The 24,941-nt window shown below is 47.3% G+C and overlaps 1 protein-coding gene across 1 annotated transcript in view; it reads right to left on the bottom strand.

Moving 5' to 3' along the window:
* The window catches only part of ERCC2 (ERCC excision repair 2, TFIIH core complex helicase subunit), a 1,160,844-nt gene that overhangs the window by 113,768 nt on the left and 1,022,135 nt on the right, over positions 1 to 24,941 (bottom strand). Inside the window, exons 21-23 of the mRNA XM_085625578.1 lie at positions 10,879 to 10,949; positions 9,713 to 9,856; positions 1,525 to 1,668 (exon numbers count right to left, since the gene is read on the bottom strand). Of these exons, the coding sequence (XP_085481704.1) occupies positions 1,525 to 1,668; positions 9,713 to 9,856; positions 10,879 to 10,949 (359 nt within the window). The remainder of the gene's footprint in view (positions 1 to 1,524; positions 1,669 to 9,712; positions 9,857 to 10,878; positions 10,950 to 24,941) is intronic.

Below are 24,941 nucleotides of genomic sequence, written 5' to 3'. Positions count from 1 at the left end.
GCATTCCAGGCGGGGGAGCGGACCCTTTGAAGTATGATGCCGAGGCTGTGGCTACACGTGCACGCGCCAGTGGGCTGAAGCGCTTCCCCAAACGGACTGCATGGCGGCACGATGCACGTGATTGTGCGCGTGCTCGCCATGCAATCCACTTTTGGGAGCACTTTGAAATGCCCCTCTCACTAGAGTCTCGCATAGCGATTGCGTAAACGCAATAGCTAGGCGAGACCTAAAAATAACTCAGTACACTGCCACCATTGATTTATCTACAACACCAGGAAAGGGTATGTAGTCCTTTGTCCGCTATGAGCACATGCTTTTTGAGCCTCTCCCGCTCACAGGGCATTGTCAGGGACAGGCCTAAATCTGCACTGAAGTTAGGGAAAGGGTTCAATCAAAGAAGCTGTGAGTGTGAGTAGCATTACAAATGATCTTTTATTTTTTTCCTGATTACATGCTCTCATTCCAAAGCATTAGTGTTTATGTTGAGAATGATCGTGACATTGAGATGTGTTTCATGATGATTGCAGAGAGCATTGAGTATCAATAAATGAGCTCTCAACAGCAAGAAACAAACATGCAGAGAATCCCCCTTCAATGCTGATTAGTTCTTGACGAAAAAAGATGAAGCCAAGCGGTCACATAAGCAGCTTTCAAAATTGAATGCCTCGATGTCCAACAGGAGCATCATTTAAAAGGTGCTGCTTTTAGGAGGGACGTTCAGTAGAGTCCTGATATTTACTGGGCTGAAACTCCCAAGTAGGCTCTTGAAGAGAGAGCTCAATCTCTATCTTTTAACCTACTGTTAAATCTTTTGACATAACTCAAACTTTAATAAGGAGGGGTTGCGGAAGACAAATCACACACTTGTGTTCACCCTTTCGAGAGGTGATACCACTACACTGAGGCTACTTATGGAGGAGAGGGTGCTTAATGGCTGAGAAGGCAGCAAAAATAACTGCTATTTCCAGAAAATCCAGTAGCTATCTTCATAGGATGTGAATTCTAAAACACAATCCAAAAAAGGTTGTATTATGATAGCAGATTGCAGCACAACTATATTTAGGCTTTTTTGTTGTATAAAGTGGAAAATGTATGCTCTGCAGTAACTAACACTGCTATGCACTTTACACAAGCAGAGCACCTAGATTCCTTAACAGTGTCCATATATAATTTCTTTTTTTTTTATGGGATACCAAAATGGGCTATTCAGCCACGTGCATTTTTACACTATAGGCATAATTTTTTAACATTTGTTTTTTGAAAATGTAAGTTTTATCTATGAAAATGTGTTCGTTGTTCTCTCACAGACGCTGAAATTCTAATGTTTATACATATTAAAGAGGATCCAATGTCAAAGAGCTGTTCCTGAATCTTGAAATGCTTCCTTCCTTCCTTCAGAATCCCTAGGTCATTGAGAAGCAGAGCAGCAAATTAGCAGGTGACACCATGTAATCCAGATTTAAGGCAATATTCTCTGTTAGTTACCAGTCACAGCCATCAGCACTTTACACCACCCATCCTCACCTGACGAAATGGCTGTGCCATTTGACGTAGGAAGTATTTGGACACCTGAACTGCTTCATCCAGAGTCAGGTTCAGATTGGCATCAGTGAGGTGTTCCTGAATCCATCGAGGCAACTTACTTCGTTTGTCAGCTCGGGCATAGCGCTATAGGTGGATAAAATAGGATTTTTTTTATTGGTGCTACAGAGATAAGATGTGCCAACTCATCACAAAGCATACACAGGAATAAAATCAGTATTGGTTGCACTCACACTCTATTGGTGCCTGGCTAGGTCAACGGCAAAGTGAGCAGTATTGCTGTACACTTCACTAACCATACCTCCTGAATAAGCATGGAAATGATCAGAGCATGCAGCGAAGTATATGTTGATGCCACTTTAATTCTCTGTGAAAGAATATCCTCTTAAATAAAACAATACACTCCAAAATATTGCCAAAAGAACAAAACAATATACATGGATAAAAATCAGGCACAATAAAATACATCTGAAGGAGAAATACACTCGCAGCATGCAGGGAATGATGTTTGTATGCAAGGGCATTAATAGGAGTGAAAATTGCCACTGCCACTTTAAGAATTTCGGTAGTTGCCCTGTGCTAATATGAATGCACAAGTACCCTGTTTTTGAAAGTTTATTTTAGACAGCTTCTATTGAAACCTATAATCAAAGAGTATGCAGTCCCTATATAAAAGACAAAAGAGGGGGGACCCCATAGACGTCCAAACCCAAGTCAGTAGAGGTCAAAGGAATAAGAATATTCAGAATTGTGTGGTATTCTTCATCATCAGGCAGCTCCTCATTGGGCAGGAGCTGCCATGCCTAACGGGCCCCTCAAGGGGGTTGTTTGCCGGAGATCTTTTTCAGGTATTGGTAGCCATGATGAGCCTGGAGGAAGGGTGCTGGAAGTGTAGATTGGTGAAGAAGGCGAAAAAAAGTCTAAAAATTACTAAGAGCCACCTAAAGATTATTTATTTAGGGTGATGATTTGTCATCTTTAAAAACAGCGAAGGAAAATTATTTCCTTTGTGTTTCAATTGAAAAATTCAAAACGGGGTTGACATATTTCTTGCCAATAAAATTGTCACGAATGATCTGAGCAATTCATCACGACCTCTTGTAATTCAAGCTACAGGGGAATGGGACAGTAGCCCAATATTTTAAGTGCCTAATCCAAACAACCACCCTACAAGTGTGGTAAAAACAGTACCTTATGTACATTAATTATATGGAACAGATCCGACCCGAAAGACAATGAGTAGACATGGATATGCATTATCAGTATTATAATCTCCACCAAATAGTGCGGGAGCAAATCAATTGTTGCACTATCCAAAAAGTGAAGTGCAGCCTGAAAAAAACTAAAATCGGCAAAAGCAAGTGAAACACAGTGAGCTACCCGTAACAGATATAAACAGACTTATAGAGTTTCATGTGTATTGGCAATGCAAGATTATTACAAGTTCTAATCATAGACTGAACACAACGTACATTAAACAAATATTGTGAAAAACCACAGGGCAGTGATAGACGTACACTAGCTGCTTTATCTTACCCAATTAGGATAGAATCAATGCATCTTAGGTCTTGCAGAGAAAAAAAACGAACATTGTGCGGTTAATCTAAAGGTGAAAAAACAGCAAACAGAATCTCTGTCAAGGTAAAGCAGCAGATTCTGCCAAAGTGCAATGCCGCAGAAAAAAGATACTCGCGGTGTCCAGTGTGGGGAACTGCCAGCGACCTACCCCACTCTGCAGTCCTGAAGGTATCCATGAGAGTAACCTTTCTACCATTAAATATATAAAAAAAACACTGAGTGCAGCAGCTTGCTACTATACGAGAAAAACCACCCAAAGGTCCTGAGGGACAACCTCCGCTTCAGTCAATTTGTGAGGGCTCTGTTCCAATTACAGGAGCATCACAGCTTTTGACAACCAGGCCAGGTCACTGACCAACAATCTGTAAGAGAGGAATTATCTCTCTCACATAGTGTATACTGCTCGTAAAAAAGGACCTGGAACGATAACCGCGCAGCACTTCTTGAAACAACACCAAGAGAACCAGATGAAAAACTTACCTGTGCTATAACCTATAAGCCCAATTCTACTTGCGTTTAAAAGATCCTTCGCAAACATTGGGGTATTCTTCAGTCTCCCTGTTAGAACTGGGGTCTCTAGTTGGCATAGGTAGGCACATTTGAGCAAATAGGGACCCTTGCTTCTAAGTCAGGGAAAGGGGATTACACTACTGGATAACCCCTGCTCACCCCCTTGGTAGCTTGGCACGAGCAGACAGGCTTATCTCAGAGGCAGTGTGTTAAGCATTTGTGAACACATACAGTAATACAGTGAAAACACTACAGATGGACACCACACAGGTTTTATAAAAATAAGTATTCTTCATATAGACTTAACACAAGACCACAAACGACAAAAATTCACAATACTGTACTTTAAATTGGTTACAAGATGGTAGAATTAGCTTGGTTCAAGTTGTTGGTAAATGCGACACAGTTCTCTCAAAAGTACCTGGGTGCGTAACGCAAACTAAACAAAAGGATAGCAGCGTTGGAGATGCGTCGGTTCCTTGCTTCGGGGGAGACGATGCATCGTGCCTCAATGCTTGCGCAGAGTAGGGGATGCGTCTTGATCCTTACCAGAGAGGAGGTGATGCGTAGGTTCTCGTGCTGCAGCCGGTTGCGATGCGGCAAGATGGAGCCTCGATGCGATGCGACAATCCAGTGCGATGCGATAAGATGGCACCCTTGATGCGAAGACGTTGAGACGATGCGACACGCCCTGGCAGCCTTGCGACGACTCTCGTACTTTGGAGCCGTGACAGGCCCTGCGACACGCTTCTCGGATGATGCGACGGCGACCCTCACAGTTGCGACGCGCTTCTCCGGTGATGCGACAGCAGACAGCTGTGACGAAGGCACGCTTCTGGGAGATGCGGCGGCGGCCTGCTTCTCCGGCGATGCGAGGACTACAGCTGCGGCGGCGACACGCTTCTTCTCATTGCGTCGCGCTTCCAACTCCCAGCGACAGGCAGGCTTCTGCAGATAGAATTCCCAGCAAGGAAATTCAGAGGGGAGCTGGTGGTGAAGTCTGTTGTCCCTGAGACTTCAGCAGGAAGCAAGCACAAGTTCAAGCCCTTGGAGAAATATTCTGCAAGGTTATGAAGTACACACAAAGTTCCTTCTCCTTTCCTTGGCACTGAAGACACCACTGTAGGCCAACCAAGCAACACAGCACACTGGCAAGGGGGCAGCCCACTCCTACAGCTGCCTTTGGTTTTTCTCCTTGGCAGAGGTTTCTTCTTGTTGTTCCAGAAGTGATCTAATTTCTTGGGATCAGGGTCCCACTACTTATACCCCAAAATCCTTTGTCCTCTGGAGCCAGAGGGGCCTTTGCCTTGTCCAAACCGGTTCTGGTCAGTCCTGGAGCACTTTGTTTACCTGACTCCTTCTTTCCTTTTAGAGTGCAGGGCAGAGACATCAGACACACCACAGAAGGTGGAGCCAGCATTGTGGAGGGAAGGTACAGCCCTATTTTCAAACACAGAATGTTAAAACCAACTGCACTAAAAGATGTATTTTATCATTCTGAGTTCAGGCATACTAAATTCGAATTTCTACCATGTTCCCTGAGTCAGTTAGGATTATAAGATGTAATAATCAAACTGCCCATTCTGGCCTATGGAGAACAGGTAGCCTTGCAACAGTGAAAAACGAAAAAGGCTGTAATTCACTATTAAGACATGCAACACACACCAGGGCATGTCCTACCTTATACTCACAATGCACCCTGCCCTTGGGCCTACAAGAGGGGTATCTGATATGAAGATATGGGAAGGTGTAGGGACTGGCAAGTGGGTGCACCTGCCCAGTCATCATGCCAGTACCAGACTGCACATAGGCTCTGCAATGTCAGACCTAAGACACACTTTACAAGCTGCTTCTGCGGGTGGCACAACCAGTGCTGTAAGCCCACCAGCAGCATTTGATTTACAAGCCCTGGGCACACAGGGTGCACTGTAATAGGGTCTGACAAGTAAATCAAATAACCCAATCATGGAGTCACTAATCAGTACATCAATTTAACATAGGGAGCACTTGCACTGTGGCACTGAATGGCAGTGGCACAGTGCCCAAAGCATCTAAACCAGCAAAACATATCAAAAACAGAGGAGGCCATCAGTAAAAACTCACGCCAATGGTACCAGGTCTAACACTCCCTATATCTCCTAATGCCCTGTTTTTCCTTCAAACCGACTAGCAATGTACAGGACATACAGGTAAATACCAGACCATGCAACACGCCCAGAAAAGATGAACGTAATTTGTGGGACTTTCCCCCTACAGGCCTCTGTCTTTGTGGTACTTGCAGTGTTCCCCCCTCACAAAAACTACGAAAGAGATAGTGCTAGACACTAGGTAAACATAGACGCTAATTAATCAAACTAACTGTAACACAAAGAATTGTGTCTATATGTTAACTTGCGCATGTGGTTGCAAATATATTGGCATGAACACCAGACTAACTAAGGTCAGAATGAATGAATATCGAAGTGGCATAAGATGTAAAAAGAAAATAACCACCAAGAGAAGTACAAACTTTTGAGACATCAACCATACTCCATGTAATATTTTTGGGTGAGTTTTATTTAGCGCAAACTCGACCCAAAGGTAAAAGAGCTCTTTATATGAGCACCAGTTATGTTACAGATTTTCACATTATCTAGTAACCCTACAAAGAGTACTGAAGCGGCAGACCCTACACAAGAGACCATGCATCTGAACTGAAATTGTTGTGTAGTTCCTAATAATACATAGGATCTGTGCGTTTAGACAACATAAACTAAGGGATTGGTGTCCAGACTGATTCCAGACACCCACAAAGGGTATGTCAGTCTTTAGACCAGCTAGCTCACAGTGCCACCATAAGCCCCCTAACCTTACCAAGGAGCGAAAGGTTTCTGCCAACTATCGAACATGACAACCCTTGATCCTTCAGGGATCGTGGAAACAGTACAGTACTTTTCGCTCAGTCAATCATGCTCACTTAGTGTCAGAGACATACACAGAATAAACGATGGGGACGTTTTCAAAACGCATTTATTGAACCAGCGTCATTCTAGTATAAAACATGTTTGCTGCGACAATCATTAGACAGAAACAAATGTATAAGATTACAAGCACCAAAAAAGTAAATAAAAGGTAGTACCATGGTGCTAAAACTGTGAATATATGCAGGCATATATGTACATGACGGTAATCACATGTACTCCTACAACGTAAACCATACCTCTACCTAAGTGTACTTAAGTGTACCTAGCATGTAAGTGGGTGTAAAGACAATAATCCCCTAGGAAAGAGCCAACCCCATTACCTGATGGGAGAGAACGAAGGACCCCGTCTTGGTCTCGAGTTGGTCACCTCGCAAGGGATCTCAGACCACCGCGTACTGGAGCGTCTGCGTGCAGGGATATCAACGTCTTGTGTCAGCGTGGAAGCTTCTCCTCTGTCTATCTAGTGTTGGGATGGTTCTTTTATACCATAGAGATAGCCTCAGGGTCCCTAACACAATCGATGTGTTGAGTACGATTATGTAAATGAGCCTAAATCAATACCTGCAACTATGCAAAGTAGTTCTTTCGCCCTATGACGAAGATGACCATGACATTTATACAGAGTATGTTAATCCTGTTATGTACAGCATGTACAGGGACATTTCTAAGAATCCTCATGCATAATAAATGAGGCTATTTTCCAAGAAACTGATCGACATTTATTCCACACATAACTTGGTAAAAGGTCAGTGCTAGAACCGTTATGCAGAGCAATGTAGAAAAAATGTAGGTAAAAGGTTATGTAGCTACTTAGGCTTAGATTTGAGTACATTGGGGCACATAACAATATTAGTAGTCCTCTGTCATCCAAGAACGATGAACACACTAGGATAATTCCCCATGGAAATTTCGATAAAGAACATATTTTTGAGGTGATAAAAAAAGTTTTGACACTCAAAACCATTTGACATGGTTTCATCCCCCCTCTCTCAAATAAGGTAGCCGGCCTTTTTCACAACTTTCTGGCTGAGTTCGGCTGTGCCTTTCTGTGTTGCAGGAACATTTTGACATTTCATTTTCCGGCCTCTTTTTGATATTCCTTCAAACCGTTTTTATTTTCACCCCCCAGTAGTTGCCGGCTGTTAAGTAAAATATTAGGCTATCCTAATATGGCAGCCCCGGTCTCTGCGGCTATCTAGTCCTTCCCTTGCTTTCATACACGTTCAAGCATATGCATTCGTGTAACCCTGCCCATTGACACAGGAGCACAGCACCGTCCCCGGCCTCTCCACCCTGGATACCTCCTAAAGCGGCATCACACTTTGGCAGATCCTGATGTTTTACCTTGACCAAGATTCAGTTTGCTGCTTTTTCATTATTAGATTTACCGCACAATGCATGGTTTTTTTCTCTGAAAGACCTAAGGTGCATTGATTCTCTCCCATCTGGGTAAGATATACCAGCTAGAGAACGACTATCACTGACCTGTGTTGTTTCACAATATTTGTTTAATGTATGTTGTGTTTAGTCTATGATTGGAACTTGTGATAATTTTACATGGCCAATACCCATGAAACCCTATAAGTCCATTTATATCTGTTAAGGGTAGCTCACTGTGCCTCACTTGCTTTTGCCGACTGTTAGCTTTTTCATGTGTCACTTCACAGTTTGGATAATGCACCAATTGATTTGCTCCTGCACTATCTGGTGGAGATTATGATACTGACAATGCATATCCATGTTGACTCTTTGTCTTTCAGATCAGATCTGTCCCCATATAATGTACATAAGGTACTTTTTTTACCACAAATGTAGAGTGGTTGTTTGGATTGGGCACTTAACATACTGGAATATTATCCCGATCCCCTGTAGATTACACATCGACCCCCTTTTGAAGTTTTAATTTGAAATAAAAAGGAACACCATTCCCATCACTGTTTTATGCTATTTTTAGAGATGACAAGATCCATCACTCTTTAGGTGGCTCTTAGTCATTTTTAGATTTTTTGCACCTTCATCACCAATCTACATTTCCAGCACCCTCCCTCTAGGCTCATCATGGCTACCAATATCTGAAAAAGATCCCCGGCAAAAAGCCCCCTTGAAGGGGGCGTTGGCCATTGCAGTGCTGGCTCAACAAGGAGATGCCCGATGATGAAGCATGCCACCCAATTGGGTGGGTGAGGGCTCTCGTTTCTGAATATTCCTATTCCTCCAACCTCTATTGACTTGGGTAGGATATCTATGGGGTTCCCCCTCTTTTGTCTCTTTGATAGGAAGTGCATCCACTTTCTTTATTGATTAACATAAAGGAGCATGTATGCTGGACCCAAATAAGCTCATAGTCCCTCGCTTTTTTGTGGTCTATTGAAATCTAGACAATATAAGGCTCAGGTCCATGGGAAGCAGGCAATATAGTTAATAATTCAGAGAAAATACTCAAGATGGCAAACCAGGATTATAGGTCAATAACTTTTCCGTCTCCCTTATGAGTTTTTTTACGAAATTGAACAGCTCTATAATAGAAAAGGAAGCTTCACATCATGCTTCGGAGGGGGAGATATGTAGTGTAGTATACAGAAAAAATGGTTATGAGAACAGATTACAGAAGGTATGTACTAAAAGAACGCACGTTTTTCTGTTTCTATTCCTCAAGATGGAGCCCTAAAACCGGAATAGGATACACAGAATAAATTTGCATGAAACCTACTTGACAAAGTGCCTAGAAATAAACATGTATGTATACTGAAACCCCAACACATCTACTCAACGAAGAGAATGGACTAACCTCCAATAGTCTTAATAGATAAAAAGGCATATAATGTGAACGTTTTACCACCCATGCCACACTCCCGAGTCCCACGGAGGATACCTCTAAAGAGAAGCCAAGGCCCACGTCAACAGAAAGAGTAAACTTCACTTTTGAAATCTTCACTCCAAACCACAGTGGTGACAGAATGGGGAACCCTCAGTAGATGCTGCCTCCATTCTACTACTATGATTCAGAGACATCTGTACACATCACACAATTCAGCAGAGAAAAAGGACAGACATGTAATGAAGCAACACTCTTCCGTCTGCGCAAGAGCCTTTGTTATTCATTTAACACGTTTCCTTACTTTGTCTGCAAAGATCATTAGGCCATAATCCGTTTTCCCACGAATGGCTCTACCCACACACTGTGCAGCATGTCTCATGGCATCAAATGTCAAGAAGTCATTCTCTCGGATCTGAAACTGGTCTCTCAAGTACTCCAAACGAGCCTGGGCCATAGAGAAAAGAGTTAAATGGTAGTCAGAAAACAAACCAAAAACGCATGCCTTCATTTTAACAACAGGGAATGTGACTGTCCACTGCAATACAGGAATTGCAGTGGATGCTGCAGATGATGATTGAAGTTATTGAGCTATAAAGGTGTCCCAGAAAAGGAAAAAGAGAGCTAGGAAGGAGAACACTGATGAAAATAAAGAGGAAACCAGAGCAGAAGGTAAACAAAAGAAGAGTACATACGAGGGAATAAGAAAAGGGGCTTGGGGGCAGAAGCACGAGGGAGAGAAGAGAGAAGGCGAGAAGGGAGGTGTCTGTATGCCTTCCAGCCAGTGAACAGAGGCAGGTCACCAATGAGATGGGTGGCTTTGGCACAGTTTCTGTGCACCCAAATGCAGTAATAGAGTGAAGTACCCAAGGTCCTGATTTAGGAGAACTGACAGCTGTGCATTTCTAGAACAGCAGCAGGTGATTTTTGAAGAATTCAGGTACAGTTCAATAATTGAGAAAAGTGCCAATACTGCATTAACAAGGTGCTGTCACAGGAAAACCCATGAGCTATGTGCAGAATTACTGCACTCATGTAATAACAGAACAGCTATAATCCAGAATTCAGATTGACTAAGATTAAGATTTAGGTGCACTAGCAAAACTGTATAGGTGATGGCTGATACGCTCTCTTTGTCAACTTCCATCTTAATGGCACACTAGACGCTCAGGAAGGAACTGGTTAAACATATGCCAAGGACTGCTACTTCACTTTACCTCACTTGCAGTGTTACTTCATTTTCAATGTTACATTTTAAAAAGTATTTCATGTATTTTAAACATTTTATGTATTTATTAGTATTGTTTGATTTCTTGTGCAAAATGCTAAACGCATATAAATAAATTCTCTAAATCTTCAAAGCTGTACGGGGAATAGCGAAAAAGATAGCTAGAATGCTGGACAGAAGCGTAACAACATGGAAATAACATAAGCTTGTAGGAAAGCCAAAGGAAGCTACTGCCATCTCACCTTCAATATTCGGCTCTGTGTGTAGACATAAGGGACCCCAAACATAATGACTGCACGGCCGAAGTGATGCACTGCAGACAATAGAAAAGCAAACAGTCTCCACTTGAAGACACTATATGATGAGTTGACACAAGATAAAGTACTCATTACACAAAACATCGGTACACAGGACCAAAATTAAATCTTGTCACATAGTTACCTGTCACACTGAGCTTCCAACTGGGCAGTGCATGGTAAAGTCATCTGTCCTATTGAACAAGTTACTTACCTTCGGTAACAATATATCTGTAAGAAACATATATTAGTCATAGATTCTTTTTCTTAGAATTACCCCCAGGCGTCAGACTGGACCCGGAGAGTTTGTTTTGTAGCAGTACCCCTGCGCGTCGGTAGGTGGCGTCAGTCGACTCCGCCTTTGTCGTCGGCGGGATGACGTCACGCTATCTACTTAGACGTTGCCCTTGCGCGCGGACGTCAGTTCTTTACACGATATTCCATGCCAGAATCGCAGAACCATGCAAGACACTGACCACTGGTGTACAAAACTAGGACCCTGAAAGGGAGTCCCTTACCCTAGAAGTCAGTTCGCAGAACGGGGAGGATGGGTGGGGCGGTAAGGAACCTATAACTAATATATGTCTCTTACAAATATATTGTTACCGAAGGTAAGTAACTTGTTCATCTGAAAGAGACTATTAGTTATAGATTCCTTACCTTAGAATAGATACCCCAGCAATACCAACCCCAGAGGTGGGTCTGCAAACTAAGTTCATGCCAGAAAGTCCTGGAGAACTGAACGGCCAAAGAAGCCGTCTCTCCACACTTGGCTGTCCAGGCAGTAAAGTTTGGTGAACGTGTGCAATGAGGCCCACGTGGCTGCCTGGCAGATGTCATGAAGGGGGACTCCACGTCCCAAAGCAGTAGTGGCTGCCGTCGCCCTGGTTGAATGGGAGTGCAGCCCTACCGGAGGTTCCTTTTTCGCTAAGGAATAACAAATCTTGATGCAGAGAGATCGAGAGATGATGCGCTTTTGCACAGCCCGACCTTTCTTAGTGCCCACATAGCCAACAAAGAGCTGATCACCCACCCAGAAGTGTTTTGTGCGATCCAGATAGAATGAAAGCACACGTTTTGGATCCAGATGGTGGAGCCTCTCCTCCTCTTTAGAAGGATGTGGGGGCAGGAAGAAGGTGGGCAAAGTGATGGTCTGACCGATATGGAAAGAGGTAACCACTTTGGGAAGAAAGGACAACCTTGTCCGGATGAACAGCAAGGAAAGGAGGTTTGGAAGAAAGAGCCTGAATCTCACTCACTCTGCGAGCAGAGGTGATGGCAACCAAAAAAGGCAGTTTTGAGTGTCAAAAGTCTGAGAGGACAGTTATGTAACGGCTCGAAAGGAGCGCACATAAGGTAGGTCAGAACAATATTCCCACTGGGGCATTACGAAAGGAATAGGAGGAAACATGTGAGTAATGCCCTTAAGGAAACGATTTACAATAGGGGACTTGAAAAGAGACGGTCGATTTGGAAGGTGAAAAAAAGGCCGAAAGATAGCCCTTGAGAGTGCCCAGAGCTTAGCCCTGCTGGGCCAAATAAAGAATGAAGAGGATAACCTCTGAAAGAGGGGCAGACAGGGGGATCCACAGCCTTAGCTGGGCACAATGCCACAAATCTGTTCCATCTACAGGCGTATACCATTTTGGTGGAGGGACATCTGTCTGCCAAGATAACGTTACAGACTTCAGGATGAAGGTGGAAAGCTATCAACTGTCGCTGCTCAATCGCCACGCAAGGAGGTGGAGGTTGGACAGGTTAGGGTAGAAGACCGTCCCCTGCTGCTGTGACAGAAGATCCTCCCCCAGAGGCAGTCTGATCAGAGGATCGATGGCCAGAATCAAGAGCTCAGGATACCAGACTGTTCGTGCCCAGTCCGGAGCCACAAGAATGACTTGGGCCCGGTCGTGCTTGATCTTCTTCAGCACTCTGGGCAGAAGTGGTATAGGCGGAAAAGCGTATAGTAGACCGCAACTCCACTCGTAACGAAAAGCGCCGCCTAGCGAGTGTCGCCTTGGAAATTCCAACGTGCAGAACTGCTGACATTGCATGTTCTCTTCGGTGGCGAATATATCTAACCAAGGCTCTCCCCACTCCTGAAAGAGACCTTGCACCACCTCCGAGTGAAGACACCATTTGTGATCCATCATGCACTGGCTGCTGAGTTTGTCCGCCCTGGCGTTCAGAGAACCTACCAGATGTTGAACCACCAGGGACATGCCCTGACATACCAGACACATCCAAAGGCGAAGAGCCTCTTGACCTAGGGTCTACGACCCCACCTCGCCCTGTTTATTGCAGTACCACATGGCAGTGGTGTTGTCCGTGAATACCTGCACTACTCTTCCCCGGACAGAGGGAAGAAATGCCTTCAGTTCAAGACGAATTGCCCGGAGCTCCAGAAGGTTGATGTAAAGCCCGGACTCCGCCGGATGCCAGAGGCCTCTGATATCCACCTCTCCCATGTGGCAATCCCCACCCCAGGAGTGAAGCATCTGTCACCACTGTGAACTCTTATTGGGGAAGGGAGAGGGATCTGCCGTTGACCCAATCCTGTTTGTTAGCCACCACTGCAATTGTTGTGCAGTGAGCTCCGAGATCTGGATGCAATCGGAAAGATTCCCCCGAGGCTGTGTCCACTGGAACTTCAGGTCCCACTGCTGAGCCTGCATGTGCCACCTGGCATGATCCACCAACAGGTTGCAGGAGGCCTTGAGGCCCAACAGCCTCAGGGTAATTCTGACCGAAACCCAGGATAGAGGCTGCAACATCGGTATCATAGCCCGAATATCCCAGACTTGCTGCTCTGGAGGATAGGCCTGAAACTGCGCTGTGTCCAGAACCGCTCCGATGAAAAGGAGCATTTGAGAAGGGTTCAGGTGCGATTTCGGCACGTTGACTGTGAACCCCAGCGAACGCAGGATGTCCCCCGTAGTCTGGAGGTGGGCAACGACAGCCTGGGGCGAGCCCGCCTTCCACAGCCAGTCGTCGAGATAAGGGAAGACTGGCACCCCTGATCTGCGCTGATGAGCTGCGACCTCCACCATCACTTTCGTGAACACCCGAGGGGTGCCGGTGAGGCCAAAGGGGAGCACAGTAAACTGAAAGTGCTTGAGGCCTACCGTGAGCCGTAGGTAATGCCTGTGGGCAGGCAGGATGGGCATGTGGAAATAGGTGTCCTGCTAGTCCAACGCTACAATCCAGTCTCCAGGGTCGAGGGCAGACAAGACCTGAACCAACATCAATATTTTGAACTTCTCCTTCTGGAGGAAGCGGTTGACGTTGCTGAGATAGAACGCAGGCCTTTGTCCTTCTTGGGCACCAGAAAGTAGTGGGAATAGCAGCCAAGACCTACTTCTGGGGCAGGAACTCGCTCGATTGCCCCCTTGGCCAAGAGAGCTGTAACTTTCTGATGGAGGAGAGCCAAGTGATCCTCTGACATGCGATGGAATTGAGGTGGCATGGATGGAGGGGTAGTCTTGAAGGGGAGGGAGTAGCTCTTTAGGACTATCTGCAAAACCCACCTGTCTGATGTGATGCTTAGCCAGTGGGGGAGATGATGGCGGATCCTGCCGCCCACTGGCAACTGGTGTCCCTGAAAGGACAGACTAGAAGGGTTTGGAGTCAGCTGCAGAGGGGGCGCTGGTGGACTGGCCTGCCTGCTGGCCCTCTGACCCACGACGGTGGGTCCCACGTCCCTGGCCACGCAGGGGCTGAACAGTTTGCGCAGGCCTTTGGCTCTGGGCGGAATGTGGTGGGGCACTCCTTCCGTAGCCACGAAAGGGGCAAAAAGCAGACTGTGCGGGGGGAGAGGTGGTAGCGAGGCCCAAGGATCTGGCCGTAGCCCTAGAATCCTTGGAGCACTCAAGAACATTGTCCGCTTGGTTGCCAAACAAGCGACGGCCATCAAAGGGTATGTCCAAAAGAGTCGATTGGACATCACCCAAAAAGCCAGTGGATCTTAGCCAGGCGTAGCATCTAGGGCTAACAACGCTAAAACTGTTCTGCCTAGCGAGTCGGGGGTGTCCAGCCCACACCTAACGGCGAACTTTGCGGCATCTCTACCCTCAGCAACTGTGCGGGAGAGAGTGGCCCGGGCCTCTTACGGGCACTGTGCCAGCACCTGCGCAATCGTATCCAACACAGAGTGGGAATAATGGCACAAAAGACATGCAGTGTTCACAAAGCGCAGTCCCAAGCTGGCGGAGGAAAACATCTTCTTCCCAAGATGGTCCAGCTTTTTGGATTCCCTATATGGGGTAGCAGTAGGGAATGCACCCTTAGAAGTAGAGGCTTGGGCCACCAAGCTCTCAGGGTAGGGTGTTGGCAGAGGAAAAGTGGGTCGCCCGGGGCTGGCCGGTGGCGCCCGGCAATCATCCTATTCACAGAAGCCCCTGTGCTGGGATTTGGACCAGGTGCCCAGAAGGATGTAAGGTTCTCACTGAACGCAGCAGGGGCTCCGAAGATGCAGCTGCCGGTTGAAGCACCTCGGCCAGGAGGTTAGTCCTGACCGCCACCGTAGGAAACTCAAGGTTCAAGGCCTCAGCCGCCATACACAACACCACTGCGTATCAGGCTCCCTCCACTGTAGACACGGTAGGGGGAGAAAAGTACCACGGTCTGGGGAGGTATCCAAACCACTGGCATCACCCAACTCCTCTCTCCAGTCCGGTTCACTCAACTGGTCAGCTAAAGGGTAACCACACCCCTCCCTGTCCTCCTCTTCCTCTTCTGGCTGCCACTCAGGGTGATAGGTAACACCAGGATAGAACACTGGTACAAAGTACCACTCGGTGCCGGATCTGGCGTCGGTCGACGGGGAGGCCGGGGTCGACGCCGGCCAGAAACACAACCGGCATCAGAAGCGGCAGAGATGTCGTCAGAGGAGTCGGTGCCGGGGATGGTGTCGTAAGGTCGACCGGCGCCGATCCGGATCCAGGCCTGGGGCCCTGCGGCACAGGGACCAAAACCGCCGGCGTCGAAGGCCGAGCCATCAGCCGAGTCCGCGGGGCCCGACTGTGCGCCAGTGGAGTCGGGCTGCCCAAAGATCGAATGGAGGGCTTCATAAAAGCTACAGCCCCAGCTCCCGGGAAGGGTGGGAGCCTCGGAGTGGACCCAAAAGGCTTTGCGGGGGAAGCCGGATGACTACCGTCCGCATTCCGCGTCGCGTTGGCCGACGGATGGGAAGAATGCGAAGAGCGACAATGCTTCTTTGCCTTCTTCTTGTGCTTCGACTTACCCGAAGACAAAGACTTCGACGATGAGTGGTGGTGATGGCTCAGCGACCAGACCCATGACCTCCCTCTTGACCGGGACCTCGAGCGGCGCAGAGCGGACTGCCAGGCCTCGAGAAGCTTTCGGGACCAGTCCCTCAAAGACTTCAGGTTCATGGCCCAGCAGTCGACGCGCGACTCCGGGTTAGGGTCGCACTCCAAACACCAAGGGCACACGAGGTGCGGGTCTGTAACCGACATCATATTGCAACAGGAGTCGAAAGCCTTGAAGCCGGTGCGAGGACGGGACATCACTAAAAGTCTCTTTCAGGTAACTTATTTCTGCGATGTTCTTCTCTGCTGTTGCTGGTACTTTAGAGCATGGAATAGAAGGTTAAGTTAGGCTTAAGTTGATCCCTGGTCCCAGTACTCGAGCACTGCCACAACGAGCTCTGAAATCTCCCTAGTCGCTTTTATTAGCCTGGAGGGATACCATGCTCCATTCATGACCTGTGCAGAGAGCTTACTAAGGGCTTGTCTACAATATACTATCAAATTTTACCTGCTATATTAGAATAGACAAAGCAAGCTTCAAGGACAGGCATCCATAAACTAAGGTCCTGCATGGCACAGATTACAGACTGTGACAATCACAGATGTCATCAGTGACTTGGGGGGAAAACTGATGAGCCTCCCTTTGAGACAGGACACTTACTGATGGTAAACTGATGTGCCTCTCTTTCAGATAGGGCACAACTATCAATTAAACCGGTTTTGCAAGACATTTTCAGAGCTCTGGCCAACTCCCAGGTACTGCCCACTCACAGGTTTATTACTAGACAGACTGGACAGCTACTTATTGACCAGGCAAAGTCTCCCAAAGTCAGAGGATGAATTGTTTCGCTCAGTCCTAAGCCAGGTGAAATGTAGCGAGCCATCCACAATACTCAGGAGTTTTCTCAAGGCCTATCAACTATCCAGAGGTATGCACTTAACCTACAACCCATTAGTTACTCTTCTGGTACTGTTCTGTATTGGCCTAACATTCGTACTGGCCATTGTGAGCTATATTTCTATTAAAACCCCTTTCAGAGGGTCACAGAGCAAGCAGAATTACTGGGCCCAACTGCGGTGGCTGAGGCCTTTTACCCCTGATGTCCCGGGTCCTGGCCCATCATGGGCACAGAGCAACAGGGCCAAGTAGCACTTGTTCAATGGTAGCACAGCTCGAGCAGTCCAAGGCTTTTCGGGGAGGAGGTAGGTGTAAAGCGAGCACAGACTCGAAATACATCCAGCAACACCAATAAATGATTGTCCTATCAAATACTTGCTTTTATGTAAAACGGAGTATTTATCTAACATAATGTACTATAAAACACACTGCAAACAATATGCACAGCCCTATTGAGGCAAGTGTTACCAGGTCAGCTTTCCAGCCCCACATCCCCGTTTATGGATGATGGTTATTCTGCATTCACATGTGGCGACATCGAAGGTAGGCCCGCTAAGGCGTTGAAGTCTCAGAGGTTCTATGGGGCCTATTTAGTAAGATCCCTGAGTCCCCGTGCTGAAGCACATCAATTCAGAGCAAGTTCCCCATGCCCTGGCAGCATTTATGTCAATCGTACAGGCTTTCTCGGAGTGGCTTTTTAGAGACCCTGGGCACCCGTCGAGAGCACAGCTGTGCTCAGACAGTGGGGCTGTGGTTCCTGAGGCCACCTTCCTTGCGGTAAGTCTCTTCTGGGATCCAGGGGCAGTTCTCCAAGGCACCAGACGGGGGAATTAAAGTTGTTGCGCTCACTGTACATCGGTCACGTCCCCGGTGCCTACTCAGCTACATGTGGGGTCCAGGCGACAGCCCTCTTACTGCTTCATGCAAGTGGGTGGCACAAAAAGGTGACAACCCTTTTCTTGTCACGTCGCATTATCAGGCAAAGAATCTATGTCTCTCGCAGCGCTGGGGACGGTAACCCATACTCTACACAGCACCTGCCATATGGGTCACGGACTCTGGCACACAGGCGAGCAGCCCGATTGGTGCAGTGGTTCTGACGGACCAGAATCGCACACACTCTCCTCCCAATATCCATGAAACAGGATCCCCATTGGACAACGCTCCCTCCAAGCAATCTAAACAATCATCGTCGCATCACAGGACGGCCAGGTCTTAGGTCAAGCAGAGCTGGTGCTACAGGCTCAAGAAAAGTGTTCCCTAATCTTTTTGGGTGATGTCCCCTAACACAGCATGAGAGACTGGCAGCCTCTTAGCTCCAAGCCCTGGTCACAACAGTCAGAATTTGTGCTAAACATTTCCACACTACTGTACAGCTTCAGTTTAACAAACAGAAGTCTCAAGCTCTCATTTTCATAATCCATATACATACTCACTTGTGATTTAGTGTCTGTAATTGAAGTTCGTGTTCTCTTTACTTTGAAGCAACCACTCCTTTGTGCCAAGGGAACAACTAGAGGCTCATATCTGATTTCAGCCTCAATGATATGCACTTTCTAAGTTTACCAAAGGCCCCAGCCCTACTCTTGATGATTTATTTTCTTCTCAGCCCCATCTCTTTCCTCATATACGCACAGTGCCCACTGCCCAGTGACCTCCTTTCAGTACCAAATGCTCCTACTGATACGCACCAAAGAGCCTGACTCTTCCTTCTTCCAATGTGTGCCCCATCCAGCTCTCAGAAAGGCAGAAATCCACAAATCTGTCTGGAGAAAACCTCCACCTCTCCCTGCTCATTCAGAATGCCCTAGGTCCCCTAAAATGGAACCCAGTGTGTTCCGTGCACTGGACTCTTCACAAGTGCCCACATACCCCTGTGCGCGCACACATTCAGACGTGTGCAGTCTCCAAAGTACTGTGCCCCTTTCCAGGCACACATACATCCCAGGGCCTTCATGCAATATCATGCGCGATCTCCTACAATCTGTACCTTCCCACAGGCACATGCACATTCGAGCGCACAAACGCAGCTGCTCACACTAGTTCTGGTGCACTGTACGGTCATTCAGGCAAACGTACATACTCACGCTGCACATGCAACTACTCGTGCTATTTCTCCTGAACTGTACCATCCCTCAGACAAAGTACATCCTCGAGCTGCACAAAACCCAATGCAGGCCAACGCAGTGGAATTTTACTAGGGTGGGCCAGGAGGCACCACTTAAATGGCACAGGTAAAATAAACCTGTTCACTCTATTCATCACTAAAAACACAGTATGCTGCCACACAAAACTTGTGCTATTTACCCCAAAGTGAAGAGAGTAGCCTTACATCTCCTGATGGTAACGTTTTGTGTGCTCCCTCCGGGTCTAAGCAGAGTGCTGTCCAAAAGACAGGCCTATGTTATAGTGCGCATGCTTGATCCATATTACTTCATGACAAAAATCATTAGCAAGGATGGAGCCATCACCACAGCTGTGGCACTCAGGACATGGGTATATGTCCATCACCATGCAAGGGACTTTTCCATCCGAACGGTTTCCTTCCGCTTTCATTTCAATGGTGTATTGGCTGACTCCCTGTCATATGTCTGCCTAACTCACCAACAATACCATGTGCCAGCATACGAGTCCCTAGTCTTGTGTAGACCTGCACTCTCTTAGAAGAGCATGCAGCAGGAGGTGCCCGAAAACACAGATCATGGCACAAAAGAAAAACACAAACCACAGTGTGCCCCGGTTCGTTTGACCTTTTAGGGAAGAAGCTAGAGGTCCTCTGGAAAAATAGGTGCTGGCATACTGGATGGGGGTAAAGTGGTTGTTCAGATTTTTCTTTTTCCCCTCTAGGCGTTCTACAGCGATTTATTAACCAAGGGTAATGAATGCAGTCAGGTTGACTGCAAAAGACAATATTTAATTGGATCTATTTGAAATTCCAACTCCTGAAATGTCTCCAGTCATGTGGACTATGGCTTGGAGCACTACATCGATGGATATGCACAGATTGACAACCTCCACATCTTCCACAGAGGTCCTATTGTACAGTTACTTTTCTTTGGTACGCCTTTCCTGGCAGAGACCCTATCTGACCACAGATTACTCACCTTAGAATATTCCCCAGGCATAAGATTGGATCTAGAAAATCTTGAGCAGTACCTCTGCGAACCGGTAAGTGGCGTCGAACGGCTCTGCGTCAACGTCATCTACGTCGGAAGTGACATGTGTGGTGCCCACATATGCGCCACACGGGCACACTGACATCAGTTTCTTTAGTGACTATTTCTGCACCTAAAACGTGTTACAACGGAATGATGTGTGAAGAAACTAACAAGATCCATATGGTGAAAGGTCCATTTCCCAGAGCTGAGAGGGTGGGAGGGTCGGTGAGGAATTTGCAGTTAGATAGAGCCTCTACTAAGAAAGCATTACCTAAGGTAAGCAACTTGTTCTTCTGACAGAACCTTACAACCACATATTCCTTACCTTAGAATAGATACCCAAGCAGTACCTCCTCTGATGTGGGTCTGCGAATCAGCTTAAATCAGAAAGCCGATTCGCCGATTCGGAATGCCTATGAGCCTGCAGGACAGGTTTGTGGAAATATGCATCCTGGAGGTCCAACGTCGCCATCCACTCTCCAGGATCCAAGGCACATATGAACTGAGACAAAGGGAGCATGCTGAATTTCTCTTTCTGCAGGAAGGCATTGAGAGGCTGGAGATCTAACTTTTCGTTACCGGAAAACAGAAAGAATAATGACCACACACTACTTTTGATGCAGACTCCCTCTCGATGGCTCATTTGGCCAACAGGGCCTGCATTTCCTGACGTAGAAAGGAGACATTGTCAACAATCAGCCATTCTGAGGGAGGAGGCAATGGCCGCGGGGTTTCCAGGAATGGAAGAGCATAACCCCCCTGTACAATTTGGAGCACCCACTGGTCCGAGGTTGCTTGCTTGCCATAGCGGCAGGGGAGTACCTGATCCTGCCACCAACAGAATGGTTGTGCTGCATTGAGGGCCCAATAAAGAGGTGTGAAGGCTGCAGCAGCTGGAGTGGCAGGGCATTGAACTGTACGCTGGGTGTGGGTTCTACGTCCTCTGTAAGGTCTGTGCGTCCCCAGCTACGAAAAGACTGGGAAGCGTGATGGCCTGGAGTATAAGGTTGAAATTGTAAGAACACCTGGAAGCAGTGGCCACAGAAGAAGTGAAGGAAGGTGTGTTGTTGTTGGGAAGCCAAGAAGAGACCTAGGGGTCTGGCACTGACCTGACTCTCCTTAAAGCACTAAAGTGCAGTGTTAGCCTTATCACCAAATACGCAGAAACCATCAATGGGCATGTCTATCAGGGAAGATTGAACTTCCGCTGAAAACCCAGTTGATCTCTGCCAGGGTTGGCAGCTGAGTGCCACAGTTGAGGACACAGCCCTGCCCAATGAGTCGTTGGTGTCCAGTCCACACCAAATGGTTAACTTTGTTGCATCCCAACCATTAAGCAATGCCTGGTTCAGGATGGCCCAGCCCTCTTCCAGGGGCATAGGCAGCAGCAGCTGTGCAACAGAGTACCACAAAGTGTGTGTATGGGCCCAAGACTTTCCCTATCCAGCGGAGTGCTAAGGAATATGCTTGGATTCAGTTTGGCAATCTAGGTCTGCACCACCAGGCTCTCAGGAGAGGGATGCAGGGAGAGGTCTCTTCGGGTTGGGATGGTGGTAGTGGGTAATCTTCCTGTGCACGGAAACCCCCATGGAGGTTTTGCTCCAGGCCCCAGAGGAACATCGGTGAGGCCCTCATTAAAGGGGAGTAGGAGCTCCGCAGAGCTCACCCCCTATTGAAGCACCTAAAATGTTAATCTTTATCTTGACAGGGGAGAACTGCAGGCCGACGACATCAGGTACATATCGCATCACCATAGCGAATAACGCTCCTTCCTCTGTGGCAGGGTCTGGAGGAGAAACCAAGAGAAAGTCTGGAGATGTGTCCAGACCCCTAGTGTTGCCCAGCTCCTCATGCCAGTTCTTCCCCAGGTTGGATTCATCTTCCAGGAGGCCATTGCCCTCCTCATCCTAACCCCCCCCCCAAGAGAGGGTAGATCTGTCAAATGGTGGCAGATCCAGGGCTATTTGCTGTGGTGCGGCAGACACTGGTGTCAGCGCTCAGTGGTGCTGTCTCCGAATCAGAGAGTAGTATAGTTTCCTCTTCATCGAGTGGCACTGGAAATAGCACAAAGGGGACTGAAACCGGGGTAAGGGTTGGTCAGCCCAGATCCGGGAGTGGATTTAGTGCGCCCAGCTAGTATCAGGGACGGACCCGCATGTGGTAATCTAGCAAGGCAGGCTCTTGGTTCCATAGGGCATTAAAGCATGGCAGAGCGACCTGTTGGCCAAAGATGGAGTGCATGATGTCATAAAACTCTTTGAAATAGGCAGGGGTCACTTCAGCTCCGGGGAACTCAGGGACGTGTACAGCAGACCCGCCCGCCGGCTCCACGTGTCGAGTGCAGGAGCAGGGTCTAGAAGCATGATGCTTGCTAGGAGAAGACGAAGAACCCTTAGCCATCCTCTTCTTGTGATTTTTCGATGCACCCAACTTTGACTGACAACGACTTGTGAGTAGGATGGAAATCGTCAGCGGAATTGGTTACGAGAATTGGCCCAAGTTCTCCCTTGAGGTTGGATCGGGACAGAGAATGGTGGGGAGCCTTCTGCTGCATCGCCAGGAGCTTCATCGCCCGCTTATGAATCGCCTTAGGGGTGCATTGACTTGCAGTCGGGCAAATCAAGTTGGCAATCAGATACAGACTGATATGCATATATTCGGTGACACAGACGAGGAGGTTACAAAGCAGAGTTAGTTATTCAAATGGAATGGGAAATGGGCCATGTCCTGAGGTACCTGAGCAAACCTGACCTATTAGCATACAGAAGGGGAGTACTGCTTGATTGCTCATCACAGAGAAGGAAGAAGCAGATTTATTTTATCTCGATCTAGGATGATATGGCGGTTATTGAAGATCCTATCTAGAAAAAGTCTAGTTTTTTTCTCTAACATATTTTTATTGGCATTGTATATCTTTTTACATAGTCAACATTAACTTTATTGCAATACATTTGTTACATACTCATTGACTCAGTCTGCTGGGTCCCTATGTTTTCTGTAACCTAACTGGGATGATATTCCTCTGGTTTAGGAGCTATGCCTGTCTGCGCAATTAGTGAGGTTGTGGTATGATTTCCCGTATGCAAGGTTGCGCTCCCTTCCATCTTGTACTACCGGCTTGTTTTCCTGTTAACTTTGGTGTCTAACTGGGGTGATTATTAGGGGTCGGCGGGGGTATGTGCTGTTGGGGGTCCACTGTTTGACTGTTCGTGTAAAGTTGGCGGTCTATGGCTATGTGTGAGGGGGGGCTGTGGTCACCTCTCCCGAACTATCTTGGGGTTCTGGTGGTTGTGTCAATTGTAATATGACCTTCCTGGTGTGTGATTGATCTGACTCATTGTGTCTTTCTCCCGGCCTAATCGGGGTTGTATGTGGCGTCTGGGACAGGGATGTAGCGGTTGGCTCTTCCCGTGCTGTCTGCTGTTTGAATTGGTGTAGAAGTTGTGCCCATTCCATGGATATATGATGTTTGCGTGTCCCTTTCACTTCTTCGTCTCTTATCGCTTCCTCCTCTGCTGCGCCCAATTATTCACTGCTCCCATTCAGGCCTCCACTGGGGGTCTCCCCGGGGCTCGCCAGTGCATAGATATTCCTCTCTTAGCCAATAAGGAGAGGGACATAAAGCGAATCTGCACTTTGGCTATTTTTCGTCTCCTGAACACACCCAGTGTGCATGCCTCCCACGTGTTCACATCTGTAATGTTTGTCGTTTCTTGGACTGCCTCATGTATGTAGGCCCAGTACTGTTGTAGTGTGGGGCAACCCCAGAACATGTGCCTAAAGTCCACCTCGGTGGCCTGACATCAGGGGCACAGGAACTGCATGTCTGGGTAGAAACGCTGGAGACATCTTGATGTTAAATATGCCCAATGAAGAATGTGAAATTGTATGTTTTTAAATTGTGCATTTATGGACACTTTTTTGGGGTATTCTATTGCTTGATCCCACTTCTTGTCATTTAATGGCCGACCCATTTCCTCTTCCCATGTCTGCCTCAGTGAGTTTATTGGCTTGATTATAAGTTCCCGAACGGCTTTGTATAGCCATGTTAATAGGTGTCTGCCTGCACCCATATGTAGTATTGTGTGTATTACTGGGTGTGTCGGTGGTTCTCCCTCCGTCAAGTAATTTGCCTGTGAGGTACGAATTGCCAAGGGGGGAGGTGATACTCCTCCACAAGTTGATTATAGGGACGCAATTGTCTGTCCTCGAAGAGGGATTCCAGCTTGGTCAATGAGTGTTCAGTCCACAATCGCAGGATCCGAGCCGTGTAGTGCTTCTCATTTCAAGAGAGCCCTATCAATGGGAGCAGCGGAGAATACAGGGGTCTACCCCCAGACATGCGGTATATCCTGAGCATACATATTCGGGCTATTGACACCTGTAGTGGATAAGTACACATGGGTCTGGTGCCGGGTAGTAGCATGCGTCGGATTGCCGGCAGGGGTATGTGCCCTGCTTCAGAGGATGTTTCTCCTATGTAGCGCTCTGCAGTGCTGCTAGGAAATGCGCCTCAAATGAAGAGGCCCCCAGTCCCCTCTGATCTGTCGGTAGGAGCAATTTGGATAGGGCTACCCTGTGTCTGCCTGTGCCCCAAATTAGGGAGGTGAGCAATGTGTCTAATTCTCGGAATAAGGGGTGAGGAGGAATGACTGGGAGGTTAGCAAAGTAGTATAGTAATCTAAG

Source organism: Triturus cristatus, chromosome 9, assembly GCF_964204655.1.
Source record: "Triturus cristatus chromosome 9, aTriCri1.1, whole genome shotgun sequence".
NCBI classification, from domain to species: Eukaryota; Metazoa; Chordata; class Amphibia; order Caudata; family Salamandridae; genus Triturus; species Triturus cristatus.
Note: the sequence above shows the minus strand (reverse complement) of the source record. Positions and strands in the feature narration are given on the sequence as shown.